Source organism: Ziziphus jujuba, chromosome 4 (assembly GCF_031755915.1).
Source record: "Ziziphus jujuba cultivar Dongzao chromosome 4, ASM3175591v1".
Lineage (NCBI taxonomy): Eukaryota > Viridiplantae > Streptophyta > Magnoliopsida > Rosales > Rhamnaceae > Ziziphus > Ziziphus jujuba.
Genome location: NC_083382.1, coordinates 13,257,575 through 13,276,166, shown reverse-complemented (window position 1 = coordinate 13,276,166; position 18,592 = coordinate 13,257,575). Strand labels below are relative to the sequence as shown.

The 18,592-nt window shown below is 32.2% G+C and overlaps 2 protein-coding genes across 2 annotated transcripts; both read right to left on the bottom strand.

Moving 5' to 3' along the window:
* Positions 1-11,562: 11,562 nt before the first annotated feature.
* LOC125421906 (uncharacterized) lies at positions 11,563-12,774 on the bottom strand. The gene has a single exon (XM_048471993.2). It carries the CDS (start codon positions 12,447-12,449, stop codon positions 11,814-11,816), a length of 636 nt encoding a protein of 211 aa, XP_048327950.2. The 5' UTR covers positions 12,450-12,774; the 3' UTR covers positions 11,563-11,813.
* Positions 12,775-16,246: 3,472 nt separating this feature from the next.
* On the bottom strand, positions 16,247-17,157 carry LOC132799066 (GDSL esterase/lipase At2g04570-like). Its single transcript, XM_060816553.1, has 2 exons — positions 16,816-17,157; positions 16,247-16,458 (listed from the first exon to the last, which is right to left on the bottom strand). Exons 1-2 carry the CDS (start codon positions 17,018-17,020, stop codon positions 16,262-16,264), a joined length of 402 nt encoding a protein of 133 aa, XP_060672536.1. The 5' UTR covers positions 17,021-17,157; the 3' UTR covers positions 16,247-16,261.
* Between the last annotated feature and the right edge of the window lie 1,435 nt (positions 17,158-18,592).

Genomic DNA, 18,592 nt, shown 5'->3' with positions numbered 1-18,592 from the left:
TATTCGGGTAAATAATACCCGGTACCCGGGGGGTCAAAACACAAACGATAACTAAAATTTACGAATCATATACCGAATCGAAGCTCGAGTGATGCTAATCACAGATCCGGTCTTAATTTCCGATGATCGTACCCGACGGGGTCGGAATTTTATCGGGAAGCTTTTCGGGTTTCGGCTCCGCAATTCTCCCAAACCGTCGCGAATTGGTGGAAACGGAAGTCGGATTTGGGTTCAGGAGGTCGAACACTGCGGACTGGAGCTGGCCGGAATTTTCGGGGTACTCGCCGGAACAGTAATTTCCGGCGGGCCGCCACGTCACCGGCAACCGTCGCCGGAACAGTAATTTCCAACGGTGGCCGTTTGCTGTGAAATTTTGCAGATTTGTAGATCGTGAGGAGAGCAATCCAACGGGACCGACGGTGAGCAAAACGGAGGTCGGACGGCGGAGAAATCACCGTTTGAAGATTTTCGACCCCTCGCCGGAAAACGCTCCGATCCCGGCGCGTCGGTGGTCCGATGGCCGTGATTTTTGGTGGGTAGGCCGGACTTGAGGAGAGGATGCTGGGTGTATGGCGCGTGTACTGTATATCGGCCGGAATAGTGCCGATTCGAGGTGGCCGGCGGTGGAGGGAGAAAAATCGCCGCCAAACTTCGGACGTCCGATCCGGGCGCGTCCGGCGGCCGTTCGCCGTGAAATTTGGAGGTTTTGCCGGAAATGAGGTGGGCAAGCTTTCTGTCCGGCGCGTGTACAGTAACTCGGCCGGAACAGTGGCAAAATCCGGTGGCCGGCGGGTCCTCTCTCTCTCTTTCTCTCTCCTCTCTCTCTTTCTCTCTCTTCTCTCTCTTTCTCTCTCTTCCCCGAGAGTTTTTCAAAATTAAAACCCTGCATGACACTGTTCATGCCACGTGGACCAATCAGAAACTGACACGTGGTGTTTCACTGTTCACCGACCCAAAAAAAATATTAAAATAATACGGTATCCGGTAAACTTCAAACGTCCATAACTTTTTAACCGGATGTCCGTTTTGAGCGTGCCGCTAGTCTGTGAACTCGTATCGACGAGCACTTCACAACCATGCATGAGTCAAAGCTCAATTCCCCATAAACAAAAAGTCAACTCCGGCACCCCTTGGACAGTTTGGACCGCAACTTGTTTCGTCCATAACTTTCAAACCGTAGCTCCGTTTTCGACGTGCTACCAGTCTACGAACTCGTGGCATCGTGCACTTCGCCACGGTGCCCTAGTCATCTTGAAATTCCCACTGAGTCAAAAAGTCAACTTTTGACCCCCTTGGTCAACGGTCAATGGTCAACCTCGGTCAACGTGCACGGATTCCGGTGCGATTCGGGACGGGGTGTTACATTTACTTTACCACAGTCAATATATTTTCTCTCTGGTTTTTTCACATTATTTTTTCTAAAAACTATTTTTCTCTGTAAAAACCCTTTCAACTGACCAGAATGTTCAACAAATGTGAAAGCATCAAACTCTCAACACATAGTCGTGTTTTCTTAAAATTCTCAACCTACACATTTTAAAAACATTATTTCTTTTGATCAAATCCCACATATTTCTTAAAAAACCAAACGTTAGGAAACAAACATTAAAGGCCCAAAGCCCATTAGCAAATCATTCACACACTTGGCCCAAAAACTATAACAATCCCCCACATAAATGATTTGACTACTAAAAAAAAGCATGACACTGGTGGTAAAGCTCTGCAGTTGGAACCTGCATAGAAAAGGTAGATGTTACTCTTTGAACCTTCTCTTGTGAAACTACAGCTACTTTACTGACTAATGGTAGATGCGATATCTTTGAACCATTTCATCGTTTGTGTAAATGACAACATAGCTCACACATGATTCCTTCCTAGTACACTTTAGTTCTCACTGTTGTGTTCATTTTGGCCTTGAACACCTTCTTGGTTCTGCGAGATTTTCTAAAGAATTGCATCCTTAACAATTCTCCTTTGAAGTGGCCACTCTTCTCTCTCACATAGGTAATTCTTATTTCCTGCATAATCAGCATGACTATGCATAGATTGCCAAACACACACTTATAGAAATCATTAAAAGCATATTTTATGCTTAACCTTAATCTGTCATTGTTTCATCATAAAAATGAACAGATGATTAACCCCTCACAGTGATCCATACCAGTGTTTACAATTGCGTTTCTCCCATTAACATAAGTCAGCACTTCACAAAGAAACAAGAATTAAGATGTTCATTTTACCTCCAAGATTATACTCTTTATAAAATAATCTATTTTTCTGATAACACTTTAAAAGCTAGAAAATAGTATATTTATAAACAACAAAATCTAATCTTCTAAATTTTAATTACACCTTGATTCTAATTAATTGAATTTATTGAATTTATTCTTGTACCTAGTTTAATGGCAACATAAATGGACTGTTATTTAATAAGTTAATTTGAAATCATATTTTCATTATTAATCGAGAAACCTAATCGTTTATGTTACTTGTGAGGCATAATCCAACAAATGCAACCACCACCATCATTTTCCTTTAACCCCACTTGTAATATAAGGGAAAATTTTACAAAATAACTACAGCTATAGATTATAGTACAAGTTTTTTTTTTTTTTTCAAGTGGTCCCGCTAGTCGTCGGAGCTTCTTCCTTTTGATCGTAGTCACAATACTTTCTTGGAAAAAAGGGAGGAAAAAAAATTACTACACAATGATCTTAACTTTCTATTATTTGGTTATAAGAAAAATTTGAAGAAGACAATTATTAACATTTTTTATTTATATTTTATTTTTCTTGAAAATATATCTTCTTTTTTTAACTTTGCTTGGGCTTTTTTTTTTTTTTCCTTTTTTTTTTCCTTGATAATGTCGCATATTTGTCATTGCTCTACCATGTCAATTGTAGCCTAAGAATAAAATGCTCATAAAAAGGAGGACCTCGGAAATAAGAAAGATGCTAAGGAAGAATAGCGTTGGTCTTAAAAGATTCATATATCGTTGTCATCTTGTCGATCGACGCTGAGGAATTTTGACCTTTGACACTTTCAATCCACAGTCAGTCAATGAACGCTGCCTGGCTACAATAGGACTTTTTTTTTTTTTTTTGGGAGAAAAAAAATGTTTCGTGGCAGTAATTATCTGATTACAACTATTACTCCTTTTGCTGTCGTATGGAAAAAGTAATAATAATAGTATTAATAACAATAATAATAATATAAGAATCAAAATCAGTTACCCACATAAAAGTCGTATGATTTGAAGTGAGAGGTATGAAGCATGAGGCTGAAGCTAGAGAAAAATCTCCCATCAGAATAAAATATGACATTTGCAACATATATATGGGATATTTTGTTGCAGAGCTTTAACGAAGTATTATATTATTGAGAGCATATTCAAAGGACTTTTAAGTGAATATAAAAAAAGAATCCAAAACCCAATCATAAATTTGCATTGAAAATCTCAAACATATTAATATTTTATCTCAAAAAAAAAAAAAAACAAAAAAAAAACAAAACAAAACAAAACAAAACAAAACAAAAAGCATTAGCTTTTATTTCTGCCTTTCCTTATCAACTCACATAAGAGCCAAAAAAAAAGCCCAATCAAACTACTTATTTACCAAAAGTAACAACTGCCCAAAAAGAGCCTAATGTACAAGGTTACAAAGAAAAGGAGAACCATGAGACGAACATAATCACTAAAAATTGAACAAAATGCAAAGCAAAAACGAAGAGCATTTAAGGTACATTCAAAGTGAACATATTCGAAAAGATCAAATCCAAAATCCATAAGCAATCTTTAGTAAATATTTATTTCTCACTTTGTATACCACAAACTCCATTTAAAAAAAAAAAAAAATCATGAAATGGATCTCATGAAAGAGTCCGAGTAAATCGTGTTATAGGTGAGTGGTATATTTTTCAAATTATATTTTTGGATTATATGGTGATCAGTATAGATTTTGGATTGTATATATATATATATATATATGTCTATTTATGTTTATTTATGAAATTTTTAAGTAACTATTCTTGTTGTTTAAATACCTGTTGGAGATTTTATGTAACCATTTATTTAGAAATTTCATTTAAAGATCGTATTAATTATTTATGGATTGAAAATTATGCCAATGGTGAGAATTTTATTGGTATTTTCTATTATTGTGTAAGAGTGGATTTGTGGGAAAATTCATTTATTTATATTGTTATATTTATGCATGAATGTATGTTTTTTTCTAATTGACCAAATGATAGTAGTATTCTGTTATTGTTATTAATATTGCTTAGCATGTTGGTATATTTAGCCATCTTATGAGATCTAAGGTTAGAGAAGATAGGCAAATACTTTTTTATGAGAGCAGTAGTTGCCCTTCTCTGGGCAGTAGAATTGCAAATTATTAGCATAAACACTTTTGAGATATCAAAGTATCCGATTGTAAGAATATTTTTTTTTTCTTTTTTCATCAAACGGTGTCTGAGACTTCAGAAACTATCCGGCGACATTCGGTATATAATATGGTGTATTAAATGTATGTTTGGTATTTTATGATAATTTTTGCTTATAAATATTTTAAAAAGGGTTTATTTGACTACCGAATTTATTTATTTATTTATTTTAAGCATATTTAATTAATTATTTTTTTTTGGCATTTTAGCTATTTTATTATTTTATTTTATTTATCTATTCAAATGATTATTTTAGGAGATTCATTCAAAAGTTGTTTTTATCTTATGATATTTTTCATAAAAATATCTCTTAAAATTTTGTGATAAAAAATATTGATTTTTGTAAGAATGCTGTAAACGGGCAAACTTTTTTGAATAAGTAGAGGGAGGATTTTTTAGAGGAAATTGTTTTCAAAATATCTATTTTGTTTCTTGTTTTATTATTATTGTTGTTATGTATTATTATTATTATTATTATTATTCTTTTTATTATAATTTTTTTAACTATTCAGTATTATTCTTTTTATTATTACCGTTATCATTTAGCTAAATACTATTTATTGGGATTATTAGCATCTTATTATTATGTTTTTTTTCAAATTCATTCTCTTACGTACAGATGGTTAGCAGACCACCATTTGAGCAGTGCGCATCACTTTTCGACCCGTTTCTTTCATCATGACTTATGTAGCATTTCTGACTCTTTTTTCCATGTCATTCTATTATTATTGTCATTCCTTTCTTTTTATTGTAATATTTATATCTTATTGATCTAACATTATTACTATGCGTTGCTACTAGTTGTGTATGTGCAAAGATGTTTGCTATTTAAATTCTTATGCTGTTATTATTATTTAAATGCTATAAATTTGTGGATATTGTAGCAAGTGGAAAAAATAAGATAGTTGTTTGTATATAAATGTATTTTTTTATGTGTAGAAAAGTGCAGAAAATTCATTTTATAAGTGAGATATTGCCGAATTTTCTATAAATTTTTTTATAGAATTTCTCTTAGTCAGAGCCATCCTAATATTCCAATGGGGAAATCGTAGGAAGGGTCTTGATACTCAGTCCCATAATGTAGTAGCCACGTGACGTCTTTGGATGTTGGGGTGGAAGCAACAACATTTAACAGAGTATGGCAGAGAAATGCAATCAGTGGGCTACGAAGTAGATGGTATTGATACAGCCAAAACATGTAAGCCAATTGATTAAGAGGAAGGACAGTGAGAGGATCCATCAACAAATTTTATAAGGTCATATCCAATGAGAAGAGAATACCACTGGGAATGCCAGACAGTATGGTTACCAACGGTGAGTTTCAATAGTACTTGAGCAACAACTTTGATGAAGACAAAACTTCCTTCGCTTATAGTGGGATTAGAAACAATCGAAGGAGATTGGGTATCGGATGCCATTAGAAATAGAAAAAAAATAATAATAATAAATTTTGGTGTATGTTGGTTAGAGCAATATTGGCTCTGATGCCATCAATAATATGAATAATTGCAGCACATTCCATTAACAATACGATGTAAATATATACACATGTATAGAGTGTTTTACAAGGCAACAAATCAAGAAAATACAGATAATTGTAACAATATCCACGATTGCTACAACTTAGGGATCAAGAGGATCAATTAGATACATATTATTTCTAACAAGTGTCACGTTAAAGTAATTCAGACTCATGCTTGTGTTCTAGCCTATAACTTAAATAGTCTAAAAATATTTAGTCTAAAGCAATCTTAAAGGATTGCTTCAAAAGGTTGTTATTTAATAGGGCTTTTGTATTTTTAATGAACATATTATTTTTTAGTTTAATAGTTTTAAAGAAAAAAAGTAATAAATTAATATGTACTTCATGTAATCTCATAAAATTGTGGTTGCTATGTTTATGTTTAGTTAGTACATTAACATTGTATGCAAATTCCCAATTTAATAATTGGGCACACTTGAACACAAAATAAACAAGATTGCTATTTTCTTAAACTCTATGTTATAGCCTTTATGCCCTCCATCGGATGATCCACATTCTTCCATTCTGCCAACTTGATAAGACATAAATAAATATGTCAGGACCCGTCCAGAATTCCTTCCCCGGAACCCTAGACAGCCCTGATCCCAGGGAAACCCTACCGGACCCTCCAAAGGAAAATCCGACAGAGCCTCCCCTAAGGGATTTACTTACCACAAATTACCTGCACTGAAAACACACTTCTAAAAACATCCTCTTATTCCTCCCACAAACTACAAACTGATTCCACAAATTCCAGCACTTCTCAAAGCAACAACAGTCCAGTGCATAAATAAAACAGAAGTATTCCAATAGTATACAGAGCCTTAAGAAGTGCTAAACAACAGAAATACAACAAGGCTGAAAAGAAATAATACACTGAAATGAAAGAGTACAAAGAAACTTCTCGAAACACAACAGCAGCGGAAAACTTGGTTCGCTCCGAAAGAACGTCTACCACCACTTGCACCTAAGGGAACGGAATTTAAGAGTGTGAGATGCTAATCATCTCCGTGAGTAACCCGAACTACTGAACACCTTTTAATAATAATAATAAAATAATAATAATTAAGGAGTGGAACAAATACCAACAATTAATAATAAATAATAATAACCTTTGGAAAATAATGATTTCCCTCAAAACTCTCACCAATCGCTCCGTTTGAAATGTTCCCTTTTTAAAACCTTTTCGCAAAACCCAATGTGCATACCTCCCAAAAAACCAAGGGATTAAATAATTTAACAACAACAATTAAATAAATACATACCCCAAATATATAATAAAAATATAATAAATTATAATAAATAAATTTTGAACACCTTTGGGGATTAAACCATTATTTGCAATTACACCGACAATTACACCTGACGCACCACACCATATACCGGTGATGCCCTCCGATACCCAGCGTCCCGAGCACCGACTGGCGGGAGGTTAAAGAGAGAAACCTGCAGTGGTCACTTCGGCGTCCCGACAGTACCGACTGCTAAAAAAACCATCACCCGGCCAAGGAGGGGGGCGGCTGTGCGCAACAATAACCTTGCCTGCCCACGGTCCAATGGCAACTCACGGGTGAAGTAATAACCGCACGCTAAACCATATAATAACCGCGTGCTAAACCACGTGTCCATACACCATACACCAGAACACCAATACTGTATGAGTGCGTCTAAAAATAAACATAAACAACCAACCGTACCGTTTTTCCAAAAACCACCGTGGGAAGTATACCAAATTTTCACAAATCACCATCCCACATATTTTTATTCAACGACCCGGTACGAAACATTGATAACCAACAAACCACAATTTCTCGAAATACGAAATGCAACCATAAAAATACCGCGGGCATAATTTATAAAATTTAACCAAATATTTTCATAAAATATTTAACCTAATTATGCCCGAGAAATCACATTTGAAACCACGTGAAATTAATACCGAAACATACCTTGCTCATGCATAACAAATAATTTAAATTAAACCGCATTAAAATCATAGTTAAACCACACCACATGAGCATAATTAAATACTAAATTAAATACCAATTAAATTTAATTAATTGCCCAAAATAATTTTTGAAGGTGGGTCACTCACCTGGAGAGCGCAAATCAACTAAGATCCTCCTCGGGATCCACTCCACTACTCGCGCGTGCACCTAAACAACCACAGTGCACAAACCAAAAATATTAATATTTTATTCGGGTAATTCCCAAATGGATACCCGGGGAGCGAACACCAAGCGACATCTAAGGGTTACGAGTTATATACCGAATCGAAGCTCGCGTGATGAGGATCACGGATTCGGTCTTACTTTCCGGTGATCGAACCCGACGGGGTCGGAATCTCGCCGGAAAGCTTTTCGAGTTTCGGCTCCGCAATTCTCCCAAACCGTCGCGAATTGGCGGAAACGGAAGTCGGATTTGGGTTCAGGAGGTCGAACACTGCGGACTGGAGCTGGCCGGAATTTTCGGGTACTCGCCGGAACAGTAATTTCCGGCGGGCCGCCACGTCACCGGCAACCGTCACCGGAACAGTATTTTCCGACGGTGGCCGTTTGCTGTGAAATTTTGCAGATTTGTAGATCGTGAGGAGAGCAATCCAACGGGACCGACGGTGAGCAAAACGGAGGTCGGACGGCGGAGAAATCACCGTTTGAAGATTTTCGACCCCTCGCCGGAAAACGCTCCGATCCCGGCGCGTCGGTGGTCCGATGGCCGTGATTTTTGGTGGGTAGGCCGGACTTGAGGAGAGGATCAAGGCTGTCAGGCGCGTGTGGCCGGAAAATGGCCGGAACAGTGCCGATTCGCGGTGGCCGGCGGTGGAGGGGAAAAATCGCCGCCAAACTTCGGACGTCCGATCCGGGCGCGTCCGGTGGCCGTTCGCCGTGAAATTTGGAGGTTTTGCCGGAAATGAGGTGGGCAAGCTTTCTGTCCGGCGCGTGTACAGTAACTCGGCCGGAACAGTGGCAAAATCCGGTGGCCGGCGGTGGCTCTCTCTCTCTCTTTCTCTCTCCTCTCTCTCTTTCTCTCTCTCTCTCTCTCTTCCCCGAGTGTTTTAACAAATAAAACCCCTGCGTGACACTGTTCATGCCACGTGGACCAATCAGAAACTGACACGTGGTGTTTCACTGTTCACCGACCCAAAAAAAATATTAAAATAATACGGTATCCGGTAAACTTCAAACGTCCATAACTTTTTAACCGGATGTCCGTTTTGAGCGTGCCGCTAGTCTGTGAACTCGTATCGACGAGCACTTCACAACCATGCATAAGTCAAAGCTCAATTCCCCATAAACAAAAAGTCAACTCCGGCACCCCTTGGACAGTTTGGACCGCAACTTGTTTCGTCCGTAACTTTCAAACCGTAGCTCCGTTTTCGACGTGCTACCAGTCTACGAACTCGTGGCATCGTGCACTTCGCCACGGTATCCTGGTCAACTCGAAATTCCCACCGAGTCAAAAAGTCAACTTTTGACCCCTTTGGTCAACGGTCAACAGTCAACCTCGGTCAACGTGCACGGATTCCGGTGCGATTCGGGACGGGGTGTTACAAATATATCTAATCGGTAACTTCAACTTTTCTTTTTTAACACTTATAATAATAATAATAATAATAATACTAATAATAATAATATGATTTGGGCTTTTTTTAATCTGACCAATATAGGCCATCGCAATATTAGCACCAAAAAATATATATATATATATATATATATAGGCCATCGCAAGCAGTTCTAAAAACTATGTTTTGGAGATTGAAGTGCCAACTTGCGTTAATAGGTTTGTTTGTTTTCCAATTTTTTAAACTTTTATGTCAATCCATTACTTATAGCTATTAATTGTGTCAAAGATTTCTCAACCCTGACTCATATCTATTTAATATACATGTTAAACTTTTTTTAATCAAAGATTATTATTTATATTAATTAAATTTTATATTATAATATATTAAAAATATATTTATTATTATTATTATTAATATTAATTTTTATGTATTCATTTAATTAATCTATGTTAATTTTGAATTAAACAAATCAACCTATTTAATGACCCATTTCATAATCATGTTGACATTAGTAGGTACACTAGTAGGTTAATTAACGAGTTGTTATTGAGCTGGGTTCTTGTGTCAAACCCATGTTGCCACCTTTATCTAGAGATGGAGCTTGTCGTGGAAGGAGTCAGCACTTCCCAAAGAAACAAGAATTAAGATGTTTATTTTACCTTCAAGATTATAAATTCTTCACAAAATAATCTCTTTTTTTTTTCTTTTTTTTTCCTTTTTGGTAACACTTTAAAAGCTAGAAAACAATATATTTATAAACAGCAAAATATAATCTTTAAAATTTCAATTACATCTTGGTCCCAAATAGTTGAGCTTATTCTTGTATCTAATTTAATGACTACATAAATGGGCTATTATTTAATAAGTTAATTTGAAATCCTATTGTCATTATTTAACGAGAAACCTAATCAACGGTTTATGTTACTTATGAAGCACAAATCCAACAAATACAACTACCACCATCATTTTCCTTTAACCACACTTGTAATATAAAGGAAAATTTTACAAAATAAAATTTTTTTGAAGAAAAGACAATTATAAACATTTTTTATGAATATTTGATTTTTATTGGAAAAATATATAATTTTTTTTTTAATTTCTAATTTTGCTTAGGCTTTTTTTCATGATCTTCTCGCACATATGTTACTGCTATACTCTATCAATCGTAGCTTAAGAATCAAATGCACATTAAAAAGAAGAAGCTCGGAAATTAGAAAGATTCCCAGGTGGATATCTTTGTCATCTTGTCGATTTCGACGCCAAAGAATGTTGACTTTTGACACTTTCAATCCACATTCAGTCAATGATGCCGGCTAACATCATCAAGAGTTAGGACTATCTAAGAAAACAATTTTTTTAAGAGAAAAGAAAAGTTTCCTCGGTAACTATCTGATAATTATTACTCCTTTTGTTGTCGTATGGAAAACGTAATAATAATAATAATAATAATAATAATATAAGCATCAAAGTCTATTACTCACAACAAAGTCGTATGATTTGAAGTGAGAAGCAAAGCACGAAGCATGAGGCCGAAGATAGAGAAAAATCTCCCATCAGTACAACATTTGCAATAATACTTGGGCACCATATTTTGTTGCAGAGCTTAGAAAAGTAAAATTAACTAGTGCATATTCAAGGGACTTTAAGTGGATATGAATAAAAAAAAAGTCCAAAATCCCAATCATGAATTTGCATTGGAAATTATCAAAATTATTAATATTTTATCTAAGAAAATTAGCATTTATTTCTGCATTTACATATAAACTCACATAAGAGCAAAAATAGCCCGATCAAATTACCAATTTACCAAAACTAACAACTGCTCAATAACTCGATCAAATTACCAATTTACCAAAACTAACAACTGCTCAATAACTCTTAAGCCTTAAGAGAAAGGTTTTCATGTACAAGGTTACAAAGAAAAGGAGAACCATGAGACGAATATGATCAGTAAAAATTGAACAAAAAGTGCAAAGCAAAAATGAAGACCATTTAAGGTACATTCAAAGTAAATATATTAGAAAAGATAAAATTCAAAATCTAAATCATGAATTTGCATTGCAAAATTATAAACAATCTTCAGTACATATTTATTTCTGACTTTATATATCACATACTCCATTAGAGCGAAAAAACAAAAAAAAAAAAACCCAATCCATACCTAAATTAAAAATTGCCCAAAAATTCTAACTCAAAGAGAAGTTTGAGATTTTTTCATGTACAAACTACAAAGCAAAGGAGAGGAGTCTAATTCTAAACCCCTAAAAAAAAGAAAAAGAAAAACTAACCCATATTCCAAACACCCCAAAACCTCTCCCCAAGAAAATTCACAAACCTCCTCATAGAGGAACCCTTCTCAATCCCAACTTCACCATCATCACCATCACCTTCACCATCACCATCACCAGCTTCTAAACCCACCATTTCTGCAACTTTCTCTTCCTTCTCTAACCCTTTCCCAGAGCCCATATCCAAATTAGCTTCTTCTTCTCCTTCCTCCAGATCTGACAAGAACAATTTCTTCCTTCTCCCTTTCTTCCCCTTGGAATTCCTCATCTTCTTCCTAACCAAATCATCTTCATAAGCCTCTATAATCTCATGGATTAGATAGCGATTCGCTGAAGCATCCCATCTTGCCCAGAAGCTCATATAGCATCTAAAACAGTCGCAATCAAACACCGGAAGATGATCATCTTTCCCACTACTATCACCACCACGTCTACCTTTTTCGATATCTTTCTTGTTGCCGGAAAAGTTGCCGGAGCAGGAGATAAGATAGGCCAAAACTTCTTTGTCTTCTGGCGAAAGGCTCGCCGTGAGTGTGGAAATCGCCACCGGAAGCAAACCCAGATAGTCGGCGATCGAGGGAAGAGATGGGTGTACTTGGCCTTTCTTCTTGTAAAGCTTCTTCATCGCCATGGATGAATTAAAAAAAAACTCTCTCTCTCTCTCTCTCTCTCTCTCTCTCTCTCTCTTTATCCGGTTCAGGGGTTTTGAAGGTTTTTGATGAAGGGAATTACTCGGTTTTTTGAAGGCAGTGTTTTGACTCTTATATTTTTTTGACTCTCTGACTCTCTGACTCTCTTTGTCATTTTGCGTCGTTTCCAGGAAATTGAGGAATTGTAATTATTATTATTATTATTTATTTATTTGTGTTGCAGAAAATGAAATCGTTGATCGTTCTGGGAGGGCAAGAATTAGAAGAAGAGAGGTCCAAAAAAATGGATGAGGCATGAGGAAAGTTAACAAATGTTTGCCTTTGGATTTTACTTAGCATCCAAATAAAGTAAGATATATATTATAATATGTTTGAGGGGTATACTAGGAAAATGGAAATAATTGGATTAAAAAAAAAGAAAAAAAGTAGGACATGTTTTTGAATTATGAAATTTGCGTACCATAAGGTTTTGAAAATTAATAATTAGAGTTTATATTCTTCTTTTCTTTTTATCTGGAAGTATACTTCAAGGAAATATATTGACTATTTCTACAACTTCGAATTCCATCCAAACAAAAAGAAAAAAAATAAATAGCTAGCTAACGGACAGAAATCATTGCAATTAACCATCCGATTTTCAATTTCAGCATATATATATATATAAACGCGTTGATATTAAGAATTATTATATATAATCATAATTCTTTTGAATGTTTCAATAAATTCTTAAAGAAATTTAAAAAAAAAAGAAGAGATAAATGTAAACGGGATGAGAAACAAATTGGAGGCATAAAGTGAGTAGATAATTTGGACGTTAATTTTTTATATAATTTATTTCAAAATTTTTGATTTTTTTTTAATTTTAAATTCTTAATCAATCCAAAAGCACTCTATCAATAATTAAATAATCTTTGTCAAAATGGGTACTATATTAGAAACAATAAGGATTACTTAATTTTTTGTGTAGCTAGATTCTTTTATTATTATTATTATTATTATTTAAAATATCCGAAATTTTTTTAAAATTTTTATTTTTTTAAATGGTCGAAGTAAAATTTAGGTTTCAAACGAAAATAAATAGTATTTCCATAATATTTATTGAAATTTTTGAAATTTTATCAAAATTTTTATAAAAATTTCCATAAAAATATCCACATCAAATCCTTAACAATTTGGTTAAAAAATCTATAATTTTCATGGAAATTTATGAAATTTTTTTAATTTTTTTTAAAAAATTCATAAATATTATTGATATTTAGTAAAAAAATCTATCAAATTAACTTTATTGATAACTTTTTTACCTTTTAACAACCTTTTAAACATTTAGTGATATAAGCAAAATAGAATGAATTAAATTGAATACATCAATAAGTTCTACTTATTGAATATCGATAAAACAAAAATATAAATATTGTGGATTATATTTTTGAACCTGAAAAATCTTATTGTCGAGAATATTTATTTTACAAATGTAGATAAATAGATGATGAAACATATACATGGAGATGTCATAACAAGAAAATGATTCGATTTCTATGAATTTTGGATTAATAAGGGGTTGGAAGTAATTTTCATAAACCTTATTCAATGGATATTTATGTAACATCATCAAGTAGCAACTTATGAGTACCATTGCAAACTCAACCATCATAAAGTAGTAGTTATGCACATATTCAACCGATAATGCAAGATCCATATGGTTGGCATATTAATAATTATATGCAAAATTATCAGGGAGATACATCTTTTAATAACTACTTCTCATATTTCACATCTCAAAATTAAAATGAGGAAAAAACCGATGATTTTCAACCACTCAGAAATTCTATGTGGTACTAAGATGACATTTATGAACTAAGAAGAATATAACATATATGTTATATATGTTAATAAATAATTTTATCATATATGTTTTTTTTTTTTACATATTTTTATTAAGAATAATTTATCTATTATTATTAATGCTTATTATAAATCAATTTACAAAAAAATATATATATATATATATAACATCCATTCAATATTTTAGCAAGTTTTATAACCAATTTAATAATTGACGGATTAAATAAACTAATTCTAAAGTTTTAATAAAAATTTCTATTTTTAAAAACAAATTTCCATTATTTTTTATAATTTTTTATCAATATTTGATATTTTTCGATATTTCTATGGAAATTTTCGTATTTTAAACTTTCTATATTTCCATCGTAACCGATTTTTGAACGTTGATTATTATTATTATTATTATGGGTAATGGCCTAGCTAGCTTAGACAACACATATAAAACAAGCTAGCTTAGAACATACATATAAAACAAACATTATTATACAAACCTTGTACTTTCATATATATATATATATATATATAATACTTGCCACCAAAGAACTTCAAAGATAATATAGTAGTCACAAAGGCTTTACGATTTGATTATTATTCTACTAGAAAAAGGTATACTACTCCTATAAATAAGATTCAAAATTTCAATATCGATAGAAATATCGAATATTTGAAATATGAAATTTTTTATAGAAATATCAAAAAATATTTAATATTGATAAAAAAAAATACAAAAATGATGAAAATTTATTTAAAAAAATAAATTTTTTTGTTGAAATTTTAGGATTAGTTTATTTAATCAATCAATTATTAAATTGATTATTAAAATAATTAATTATAAAAATTGCTAAAATATTGAATAGATATTATATTTCTCTTAATCAATTTAATTTATAGTATACTAAGCAGTAATAATCATAAATAAATTATTATTAATAAAAATATGCTAATATATATATATATATATATTTGATAAAATTGTCTATTATTTAAGATAAAACAATTATTACAATTATATTATATTTCATAAATATCATTTCAATACTAATAAAACTTTTAGATAGTTGAAAATTGTTGATCTCTTTTTCATTCTCATTTTGAGATGTGAAATATAAAAAGTAATTATTAAAAGATGCATCTCCTTAATAATTTTTCATATAATTGTTAATATGTTAAATATAAGAATCCTTTATTAAATATGATTGTCTTTGATATTTAATATAATATATTCCATCATCTTTTTATTTTTACTTACTTAATATTATTAGTTTAAATGCTATCAATACCAATTTAAATGCAATAAATCAATTTTATATATACTCTAGTTATATAAATAAAATATATAGTAAATATATATACACTTTATCAATGAAAAATTTATAAAGGTTATTCAATTAAATTCATTCCATTTTATTTATATAATTAAATATTTGAAAGATAATTAAAAAGTAAAAAAAATAAAAAACTATCACTTAAGTTAATTTAGTAAAAAAAATGTACTAAACATCAATAATATTTATAAATTTTTTTGATTAAAAATTTTCAAAAAACTTCATAGATATTTTTAAAATTTTTATGAAAATTTTTGAAATTTCGGTAAATATTATGGATTTTTTAATTAAATTATTAAAATTTTGATATGGATATTTCGATGAAAATTTTCATAGAAATTCTACCGATCTCAATTTTCTTTCGACTTTTTAAAAAAAATCAAAATTCTGATGAATATTTTAATATTTAAAACCTTGTCTATAAATTCTAAATTCTAAACTTCTAAAATTGCAAAATATATGGTTACAAACGCTTTACTATTCAATATATAAGAAAAATATATAGTACACTATTTTTTACTAATAAAGTACATGCTACAATGACATCCTTATAGCATACATATATATATATATATATATTATATAATGCTGACTAAAGTCAAATTTGTAGATATAGGAGTAATTATTTATGAAAGAAACTGAAAGAGAACTTTTTTGACCATATAATCTGAGATGATATGGTTCGTCTTTTCTGTAGGATGGAAAGAATCCCAAAACACATATTTGTTAGCATCCGAGCATGTAAACATATTGTTTCTATTACATGCGTACCCCATCTCGAACATTCCTGTTGCACAGCATGCCACTGAGCTTGCAGAGAATCCTGTCAATCATAAACATTTTATTTTTTTCATCATATCCATAATTCATATTATGTATACACACACACATACATATATATATATATATATATATATTTATATATAGTATAGATTATGAAGCAAAACTGACTAGGTCCAAAATTAAATTGGAGCAGAAGAGAAGATGCATGAAGTTTTCAGTTTTGAATAATATTATTTTATATATATGTTATGAGATGGTCAAACTCTAATAATTACACAAGAATATAGTATTTTAATAATGATTTTATAATAGAATGTCACCGAGGGCATCACATAACATGAGTGTATCTTTGTATGTATTTATGAATGTTTATGATGATATAGGGTAATTAACTTACCATACATAGAAGGCCTTCTGATGATCTGCATAAAAATATAATATGGATTTGAAAAAACCAATCTGATCCCAGGAAGCTCCTTGTTGAGGCCTATGGTCAAGCCCTTCAGTTTGTCATTGAACTGCAAAGCAACAGTGTTGTAACTATCCAAACACTCATTTCCACCCATGAAATTGGTTGTCCTCTCCAATGGCAAGCAACCCATTGGGGGTAGACCTCCAAGGGATATTTTCCTAGCTCCCAGTCCGTACAATTCCTTGATGAAATTTCTGGCAATTCCAACAAGAAAATCTTGGTACTGGTCGATTGTGTATCAGGATGATCTTCCAGGAATTGCATAGTAATTCTTGAAACACAAAATAAACTATCTGAGATATTCTTAAGGATATGATCAAAATGCCTTCCTGAAGAACAAGTTCAAGCAGTTGCAAAGCAGTTGGTATTTTCTTCTTTCCGAATGTTTCCAATTCAATTATTGATCAGTGTTTCAGGACTTTATTGTTTACTTCATATACAGTATCAGAGCTTTATTTGAATTCTACAGGTGAGTGACCATTGCATTACCTTACACTCCAACCGCATGATACACCATGCTGACACGAAGCCCCATAACATTCTCATTGGGACTGGGTCTATTGTTAAAAGTTAATAATTCAGATAATATTTTCTTTTTTTCCTTCTCGATATTAATTCGATTTTTTCATTTTAATTCCATTATGATATATACATGATTTTTCATTGTATGATCTTAGTTGTAATTTTTTGATCTTATGATTTGTTGTTGCAGAGTAGCAGCATAAATTTATAGTTGCTATCAAATTACTTGTTAATTGTTGCCTTAATAACAGCTTTGTGATTTTGGGTTATCAATTAGGGGTTGGATTATCTTGACATTTACCTTACGGTTTACCTTCTAGTTTAAAGTGTTAGTTTCGTACCTCGGATCTAACCTTTACTAAAATCCTTGCCCTTTTCAAATTATGAGTTTGAACCATATATAGCTTTGATTTTAAAAAATAATATTTACTAGCATACATTATAATTAATAATTTAAATGTTAATAACACAAAAGAATTAGAGGTTGAACTTTACAATAATTTTGTACAATACTTTTAAAAGAATATTTAGATGCGTGCTTTTTTGTTTTTGGGCATCATACAAGTTCTATTCTGTAGACATTACAAACTTTTAGTTGACAATATTAGAGATTGTATTTATTGACTACATTGAAGTAGCTCTAAAACAATATATTCAAATTAGAAAAGAACACTAATAAGTAACCCAAAAAAAAAAAAAAAAAAACCATTAAACAAATAAACTAGAAAACAAAAAAATACAAGTGAAATACTAAAATTTTAATAAATACTAATTTTAGAATAACAAATGCTTGTATAAAATAATGATGTATATATATAAAATAATATTTTTTAGATAAGATAATAACTTTTTAAGATAAAACAATACCTTAATTAGGAGGCCCAAATACCGATTTGTAGGCCTGAGAGTGGCTCCGCCAGGCTCTGCAACTCCTACCTATAACCACATCTACTGTTTTTATCAATTTTTTGAGGTGCTCCTGTGTACACACGCAGGGCTCTGGAATTCCTACCTATAACCAGACTGCATATTTGTGGTCTCCTGGAGTTATACTGTATGCAGTCTCTTTTAAAACAATTTTATTAATATTCTAGTGTGATGAGGTTCATTTTAATTTGGCCCTAACTTGGATGCTTGCATTATGAGTGTTAATTTACTTGGTTTACAGAAATTAATCCTT